The sequence below is a fragment of the Mus caroli genome, chromosome 2 (genome assembly GCF_900094665.2).
Source record: "Mus caroli chromosome 2, CAROLI_EIJ_v1.1, whole genome shotgun sequence".
NCBI lineage: Eukaryota > Metazoa > Chordata > Mammalia > Rodentia > Muridae > Mus > Mus caroli.
The window spans coordinates 8,820,640-8,830,240 of NC_034571.1; the positions used below are offsets into that span (position 1 = coordinate 8,820,640).

At 37.4% G+C, this 9,601-nt stretch overlaps 1 protein-coding gene across 1 annotated transcript in view; it reads right to left on the reverse strand.

Moving 5' to 3' along the window:
- Itga8 (integrin subunit alpha 8) overlaps nt 1-9,601 on the reverse strand; it is a 190,939-nt gene that overhangs the window by 144,929 nt on the left and 36,409 nt on the right. The window contains exons 4-6 of the mRNA XM_021155534.2: nt 7,490-7,613; nt 2,709-2,770; nt 1,486-1,531 (exon numbers count right to left, since the gene is read on the reverse strand). Of these exons, the coding sequence (XP_021011193.1) occupies nt 1,486-1,531; nt 2,709-2,770; nt 7,490-7,613 (232 nt within the window). The remainder of the gene's footprint in view (nt 1-1,485; nt 1,532-2,708; nt 2,771-7,489; nt 7,614-9,601) is intronic.

Genomic DNA, 9,601 nt, shown 5'->3' on the forward strand with positions numbered 1-9,601 from the left:
CCAGTACAGGGGAACGCCAGGGCCAAAAAAATGGGAATGGGTGGGTAGGGAAATGGGAGGGGAGGGTATGGGGGACTTTTGGGATAGCATTAGAAATGTAATTGAGGAAAATACGTAATAAAAAATAATATTAAAAATTAAAAAAAAAAAGAACTTGGCTCATTTTTCCCTAAGTCACTCTTGGAAGTCTTGAAGTATGATTATATTGAGACACACAGATATCTAAAATAAGTCATCACATGTAAAATCCACACATCCAAATATTGAGTGTGGACATCTCATGCTTTTTGAGACAAAAAAAGGAAGACATGCTTTTGAAAGGATGGTACTTAATATCAAATTTAAAGCTACTTAATTCTTTGGGAATTCTAAGCCATTGGGTTTGAAGTCAAGAAAAGAATAAAACACAGTCAAACTGGGTTGTAAATATTTCTATGTGATGGGGACCAATGACTGTCTGATATCAAGACAATGGGAGTTTCACAGAAATTTATGAAGAATATCTGTAGAATTTGCCAGTTTTCTCTGACTTTCAGACCAGTGTTCCCCTGCCCTTTTTCCCATGTCCTGACTATTGCTCTTTCTCATTAACTAGGTCTAGGAAGATGTTGAACCTCTATAAGATTTTAAATTCTCTATCTCAGGTAAGTTTTTCCTTGTGCTTAAATAACTGTTAATTCTCTTAAGACATTTTTCTACTATAAAGGAAGAAATTAATTACATGATTAATTAAATTGATATTTTAATTACATGATATGTTTAATTACATGACTAATTAAATAGCTATTAATTCAAAAGATATTTTTCTACTTTAAATAAAGGAATTAATTATAAGATTAGAAGAAAGTACTTATACACATAAAAATAATGTTCAGTTTACATGTATCTCTACCTTAGACATAGATTTTCAGCTTATGAAATAATTTGAAGAGAATAAAATATCATTTAATGTCATTAATTACATGTCAATAAAATTTAATAGTAATTTCATGTACAAATCATTCATATATCCATCTTTCAGAATATTTCCCAATGGTTCAGTTTTTTTTTAAATATTTACATGTATGTGTTAGGCGGAGTACTACATATCCACGTGTGCATGTACACCCCATGCATGGAGACTGGGACAGGATTTCAGGTGACCTGCTAGATCTAGTTCAGTGAAAGACCCTGAATCTAGGGACAGCACAGCCTCAACAAGCCTCTGTCCTCAGACCCAACAAGTCTGTGTTCTCAGTACAGCCTCTCCAGCATCTAATACAAAGGCTGGTATGACCTCAATACGTTCTTGGTAGAGGAATGAGTAGTCACCTGAAGAATGCTTTAGAAACACTGTCTGCACAGCAAAGTGCTAATCACAACAATTCTTCAGTCAAGAAAGTGTGAGCTGGGGGTTAGCGCCCTTAGGAAAGGCCAACTTTTGATGGTGTGTCTGCTTGCCTGTTAGTGACAACAAGCGTGCTCTTCCTCTGAAACAGAACATACCTTGCCAGTAAAAGCTTCCAGGTCCTCCCACTATAAGGTCTCCGTTCTGCAAAACAGAAGCATCAAGGAACATGGGAACAAGAAGCCACTTGTTTTAAAGGCTGCTGAGTCACAGCTAACAAGCACTGCTCCAACAAATGGTTTCTCATAAAACTACACTTCCTTGAAGAGGTCCTTGTATCTGGGGCCTGAAGGTCGTTTTCTTTCATGTTTTTTTCCTTCTAGTTACTTAGTGCATTATGTTAAATAATTTGAATTTGACTCAAGCACGTTGACCTTGATCCCTTGAGAACATAAATTCAGGGTAGGGGGGAAGGCTGAACCTGAGCAAGGCATCAAGTTGGCAGCTCAACAGGCATGGCCTTTTGAAAATCTTGGCAACAAAAAATAAATTCATTTCAATTATTTTCAAGGTGACAATAATGTCGCCTTTAAAAATATAGCTATCGCCAGCAAAATGGCTCAGTGGGTAAAGGTGTTAGCCCTCCAGCCTGACAAGGTCAATTTGATTCTTGCAAGTTACAAGCTAGGAGAGAACTGAGTCCCCAGAGTTGTCTTTGGAGCGCCCCCAATGAGTAAATAAAGCAATGTAAAATCTTTTTTAAAAAAAATGTAATTCCACCCTCTTTCAAAAAAGAAAGCAAAAATTCTAGATTAGCAAATGCAAGCAGCTCCATTCTCTAACTTCAATCTGTAAACTATCAAAGCAAGCAATCACAGTGAAATGCAATGGACCAATAGTAAAACAGCATATGTTTATAAAATTTCCTCACACTAATTTCAAAGGCACAGAATTTTTTTCCTTCATAAGTGAATCAAATGCCCTTTGTTTTCTCAGGGGCTATGTAAATTTTAATATGCATATTAGATCAAAGCAGCCAATTACAGCTGAGTGATAAAGTGAGAAATAGTTAATAGATTCTTGTGATCTTTATAAATGAGCTATTGCATTTTGTATTCAAGAATGGTTCATCCTGGGTGGGAAGGAAGTTTCTTAATATCCTATGTTTCTCCATGTTATTATCATGTGCATAAATTTAAATAGAAATAGTGAACAGGAAAACAAAATAAATCTCAAGGAGAAGTTGCCAGACATTTCTGATCCCAAAGCTTCTCTGGTTATTACTGTCTGGGGTTTGGGGATCGTGATGAAAGACAGAGGGTAAAACAGGAGCAAGACATGAAGACTCACCCCATGCACATGCTGTGACAGTAAGACTCACCTTATAGAAGTCTAGGCTAAACCCTGCCTGGCAGTAACCTTGGCCTTCGGGATCAGCATTGCCTGGAAAGATGAAAACACACACCTGTTAGGTCATTTCTGAGAAATGTTTATTAAGCAGTACAGATTATTCCATTGTTTCCCCACATACCACTGAGTTAAAGAGAACAATTTATGTTTTATTTTTAAAATGCATTCCAGGCAATATTGAGTACATGTAATCAATATTTTCAAATACGTATATTCATGTATTTTCAGATCCTGAATATTAACGCTGCAGGGAGATGAGTTTTGGGGATTTATAATATTAGGTCTATTGAGTACAGGCCACATAAGCCATTCTTTAGTTGGGGAACACATCAAAGGAGGGGTGTATGTTGGGATGTACACTCATATTCACCCCCAAGATAAAATCAATTTTCTGATTATGCCCCCAAATCCCCACATGACAGCAGTGTCTACTTTGCCTACTCCTGGTGTTTCTGGCATTTGTACAGTGACAACTTGAAAACATAACCCTGTGCATGTTTTCTGCAGAGAATACTGGTAAAGATCTCCTTTTCACTTTTCACGTAGCCCAGGCTGGCCTCCAACTCTATAGCTGAAGATGGGCTTGCACTTCTGAATCTCCTACTTCTACCTCCTGAGTACTGGAGTTACAAATGTCAACGGCTCCAGCCAGTGGCTGTAGTGCTGGGACCAAACCCAGGGTTTCATAACTGCTAGGCATAACTGAGCTACATCTCCAGCTCTTTAAGAGGAACATAATTTTAAATTAGGTTAATTTGAAAATTACATTTCTGATTCTAGTGACCTCACAGGGACATTGCAATGGCTAATGTTATCAGAAGAGAAACCCTCAAGTCATGGTTTATTTTGTATTCTGTTTACTAACTGAAGAGCCCAGTGAGGTCTTGTCATACATTTTTATAAACTGTAGGCTTTATAGTGAGCATAGAGACTCCAGTGATATTGTTGTTGAAATCTGTAGGACACTAGGATCACAAATTTACTCACTCTTACCTGTACTTCCAAAGAGGCCCTACAACTTCCAACTCACTTAAATTATAGTCAAAATGTAGTTGAGTGGGGGAGTCTCAGTTATTATGTAGTTAGATGAAAACATATTAACAATTACATTTTCTCACTGAGGATATCATTCAAACAATACTACAGTGAAATGGCAGGAAAGGAGCAAACATTGCTGCAGGAAATAGGCTGGGCATGCCTCTGTTTCAAAATATCTCTAAAATAGATCTGGTCCTTCTAACTTTCCACAACACTGTCCATATCCTTTCTTCCAGCCAGTTCATAGTTTTAGCTTCTCCTTATCAATTCTGTGCAGGCATCCCTTTGTTCTATTTGCTTGTTTTGTGTTTGTTTGTTTGTTTGCTGAGAGAAGATCCTATACAGCCCAGGCTGTCATGGAGCCCACCATGTAGCAAACAGTGGACTTGAACTCTCAATCTCCTGCTTCTACCTCCCAGGGTTGGGATTACAGGTGTACATCACTACACCTGATCTTACCCGCTTTATGTTTCTGATGCTTTACTAAGCCGATGCAATGTCTTCCACCAAATTTGTTCCTTTGTTTACAACTCTGTGTTCAGACTGATGATTACGAGTTTTATAGCGTTCCCTAAAAGCTCATTTTTTTCAGTCTCATCTATATAGCCTCAATTCGTGGGGTTCTAACTTTCTAGAAATCCAGTGGTGTAAAATGTATGCATATTCAGATACATGTGTGAATGTACAATGTACTCAATTTGAACCCACGTGGATTGCATTTGATTATATTTAAGAAATAATTTATAAGCACACAAACCTTCCCAAAAATCCACTTTTGAAATTGGTTCTTTATTTGTAATATTGTACATTATGCAGAAGGGAAGAAACCTAACCATTCTTTACTTTAAAACAGGATGCTGAAAAAAAAATCTTCTAACTGAAAACAAGTCATTGAGAAAATAATCAACTTCCAATGTTTGTTTTGAGTGGCAATTAGAGAAGAGTAAGGATCTTTGCTCTGCAAGCCCACTTCTCCTTTCTCATTGAAATATAATTTATGAGTCCCTGAGGAGTTTTTTCTTCCTGGAACCTCACAGTGTCTCTAAATGTTATGCCCCAGTATAAACTCAGGAATCTAGGGATGTGTGTCATTCATTTTCATTCATTGCCGATGGTTAACTGCTAATGTGAAACTGTAGGGCTGTGAGAACTGCTCTAACCTGAATTATGAATGGCCATAAGAACAGAAGGCATGCCGTTCAGATGAATGAGTAGGCTACTGCCCACATTGTTCACGGTGCCTCCAGGGCTGTGCTCCAGAAGTAATACAAGACGCTTCTTTCAGATCTCTTTTGAAAAAGATATCGCTGCTGTGGTATTGATCATATGCTCATGGGCAAGCAGGCTTTATGTTAGTGGACTGTGAGCTTCTCAGCCATGACAGGAAGTCAGCTCTGTGGGTAATTTGAAGAGGAGGATGTGTGATTGATTATATGAAAAGTGTAGGTATGTTCTATAGCCAAACAGCTCTTAGAGAACTATTCCACCGCTCCACCTAAGCTCCATTTCATATTGGCTCTACGTTTTTCTATCTGGGAAAATGAGTGAAGAAACAGGCATGGTAATGTGCCCACAGAGCTCCAAAGTCTTGGGCAGCATAATTTACAGTGTTTAAAAAATGGTTCAAGCTCATGCTGAAACAGGTACCTCATAGGTTGAGATTCTGTGAGCAGAGTCTTACCCAGGCACTCAGGCCACAAGAATATAAAGCATAAAGGCAGAATAAGAAAGCGTGGTGACAGGTTTCATGAATGAACTTCACAACAGCCAGAAGAGTCTAAGTTACCAGATTCAATGCCCCAGCAAAACATCATTTGACATAACTGGCTTTCCAAAGAACTTGAGGTTTCTACTTCAGTTGGTGTCAACGTGTACAGAAAACATGTGCTGAGTGAATTACTGAGTCCCATTCTCAGCATGAAACCTAATTTTTTTTAAAGCTGTTTAAAATAAAGTCCTGAACTTCAGACTCTTTCTTTAGCACAGTGCACACCTAGAAAATCAAACTTTTTGTTTCCTGCCAAAGTCCTCATGAAAAACTCTTGGGTTTAAAAAGTTCAGGTTTGCTTTTGAGCTGTTTTATTCTGATATTTGCTTACTGTCTTCCCTGAATTGATCTAAAATCTAAACAAACAAACAAAAAAAAAGTATTCAGAAAAGGGAAATTTTATTTGTAGTTTTTAGGACAATGTATAATAGCTTCAGGCTGGGTCTTTCTAAAAAGGTTACTATCTAAAATAAGTTACTCTAATTTTCTTTGTAGTGACATCTCTCTACAATGTATTCCCATTAGTTAGAAGAAGAAGAATGGAAAATTCTTTTGTTGCTTATCCACAGCTCCTAGTGATCTACCAAAGACTCAGAACAATAGATAGATAGGTTTATTAAAGAATTTCAAGCAGATAATTAATTAGTAATTGAATTTCCCAAATTTGACACTGGTGCTAGTATGACTACACTCATTTGCTTTAAAGGCTACTTTGTACTGGTGTGGTGGAATATGCTTGCAGTCAGCAATTTGGAACTGACACAGAAATATCAATAATTTAAAATCAGCTTGGTCTATACAGCTAGTTCAAAGACACATAAGAGACATAGAAATGGTGCTGTTCTGGGTAAACCCAGGACGGCTAGATGGTATTTGAGAATAAAGGGGAGTCAACATTTTCATCAACAAGTGCAACATGCAGATAACAGGTTCACAGTTGACAAAGCAACAGTCATTGAGAACGAAGGCTGTGCAATGCTGGTGTCAGAAATGAGCTCAGTCCAATCATCCTAACTGATATTACTGTTTTCATAATCAAGTAGGGTGGACAGACAGCATCTTGTGGGGCACAGAGTAGGGATTTCCAACAAAAATTGTCAAGAGCCAAACTGGAAGATCCAATCAATTCTACCAAAGACTGTCTAAAAACTGACTTTTATATACAGAAGAGCCAGCAACTTAGCTCACATATGGGTACTTGTGGCCACAGCTGACGACCCAAGCTTTATCCCTAAGACCTGTATGGTGGTAGGAGAGAGCCAACTCTTTATTGTCTGACTTCTGCACATATGCTATGGCATGTATGTGCATATATACATGCAAAATAAAAACCTTTAGATTAAAAATATGTGGTTTGAATGAGAATGACTTTCATAGACTCATATATTTGAGTGCTTGGTTCCCAATTGATGGAACTCTTTGGGAAGGAATGTGTCCTTATTGGAAAAGGTGTGACGTGGGGCTAGGCTTTGAGGTCTCAAAACCAAAGCATTCTCAGTTAGAGTTCTCATTCTCTCTGCCTTTTCCTTAAGGATCTGTTGTAAGCTCTCAGCTACTGTTTCAGCACCATGCCTTCCTGCCTGCCGCCCTGCTCCCCACCATGGTGGTCATGGACTCACCCTCTGAAACTATAAGCTCCAATATACTCTTTTCTTCTGTAAGTTGCTTTGGTCATAGTGTCTTAGTTTCTTATAAAAGTAATAAATAAATAAATACTAGATCAGTAGAGCTCTAAATCTTGGATATCTTCTGTCACAGCTCTCAAGCTTGAAAGTTTTCAAGCCAAATTTTACTTCTTTTTTTAAAATTTTTTATTAGATATTTTCTTCATTTACATTTCAAATGCTATCCCCAAAGCCCCCTATACCCTCCCCCTGCCTTGCTTCCCAACCCACCCACTCCTGCTTCCTGGCCTGGCATTCCCCTGTACTGGGGCATATACTTACTGTTTCGACAAGGTGAATGCTCAGCATAGGCACTGAAATTCTGAATTGCTACATAGCATGTGCCAACTGGGTCCTTTGCTGGATTAGGTTTTAGAGTTCTCCAGTGATATAAAGGGGCACAAGCCTGTGGAGACCAAAGGCAAGAAATAGTTTTGATTTAGGTTTCTCAGACAATAGCTTCATTTGAAGTGTTGACTAGTAGTGTATGGCCATACCACCCTGAATAATACCAATCTTGTCTGAATTGTTGACAAGTATAGATGATTATATTGTTACATGAACTAATCCACCTTCAGCATGTTCATATCACAGTAGAGAGAGACAAACTTCCAAAGCTAATTTTTAATATTAATTCATTTAAAAAGTTGTAAAATCTATACTGAAGAATTGATTCAATCTCGTGGTACAGTTTTTAATTAAATAAAAAGTAAAACTGGCAAAAGAAAATTACTTTTTAAAAGCTAAGAACTCACATCTTCTATTTATTCTTTTTAAAAAGGGGGAATATAACAGCAAATAACATTCAAACAGTGCATGAATCAATGCTATATCTTAAAATAACTCATCTCTTCCTTTGTCTGGTTGTTAATTTTTCAAAATGGCTTTCAAAACAATGGATTCATGCAGGTTAATAAATCTCTGTTTTGTGAACTCCCTCAGTTTATTACTGAAGTTGAATCTTATGAACTTTTAATTAATAACTATTATGTAGTCAGTCTCCCTCATTATCAATACATTTTACTATCTTGAATGTAATCGTGAGGACCAGCAAGCATTTAAAGGGCAGGTGCTAATGACAGACACACATTTCTAAGGGATTACTACCCAATGGAAAATAACCTATTTCTCTGACTCTGCTTGCTTTAGTGAAACTCATTCTGACAAACTCCAGTGGCCACATATAACCTTCATGGTGGAGATGAACTACCCTAGCCATTCCATAGATTCACGCTCAATTTTAAATTGGAAAAAATACCCTGAAGGTTATAAGTAAAACATTCCATGATTGTTTCCATGTAAACTATATAGAGCAGTAACTTTGAGAACTATGTACAGCACACAAGCATTTGGTCACATTAAAGTCTTGCTTAGGATTCATTTAAGTGCTAGCCACACTAAACATGGAGCTTTGCATGAGAAATCTCATTAATAAACAAATGTGTGCTGAATAAAATGGAATGCACGGCCTCTGGAGAACTTAAAACAGATTTGTGTATCAGGTTATTAGGAATGGGCTCTCACATCTTGGATGTTATGTTATGTAATTTGTCATACAGATACTTATTTAATGGCTGACAACATGTTCTAATTTTAGGATTCTGGTGAAATAAAAAACATACTTGTTAAATTATGCCTTGTGATGTCATTTCAAGGAATATATTAGGATGAAATGAGAGAACTTCCTTCAGATTAGCTTCCTTAATATCAGGAGTTTTACCAGCAAAAGTTAATTTCAACAATAATAAGAAAAGTATGTTTCATTCACAGCACACTCTGGTTTCTTCCTCTTTTAATTAATTTGTTTTATATACTCCATTATAAGAATCTTGGAAATAAAATAAACACTACACATGAAAATTTATCAGGCCCACGGTCTATATACATCTCAGTGATGATGTACAGTAGCCATCCTAAAACTGTGGAGCTTTACACTGCGTTTTACACTTTGAATATTAAATGTATTTTTAGACACTTATCTACCATGAAGAACCTGGGCAGAATTAGACCTAGAAAAAGAATTAGATTTATATCCTTATTCATGACTCATGTCTAGTACTGCACTGAGTCCTTCTACAAACTAAAAACAAACCAAAACCAAAACCAAACCAACCAAAAACCTCAAGCTCTATTAAAATTATTCATTTCTCAATAGATTAGGCACGTATAATTATTTACAACAATGAGGGAATGAAAGCCAAATTAGAACATTTGCAAGCTGAATGATCCAAATTTAAAAGTGGGATTGTTTGCTGGACAGTGGTGGTTCATGCCTTTAATCCCAGCAGAGGCAGAAGCAGAGGCAGAGGCAGAGGCAGAGGCAGAGGCAGAGGCAGAGGCAGAGGCAGAGGCAGAGGCAGAGGCAGAGGCAGAGGCAGAGGCAGAGGCAGAGGC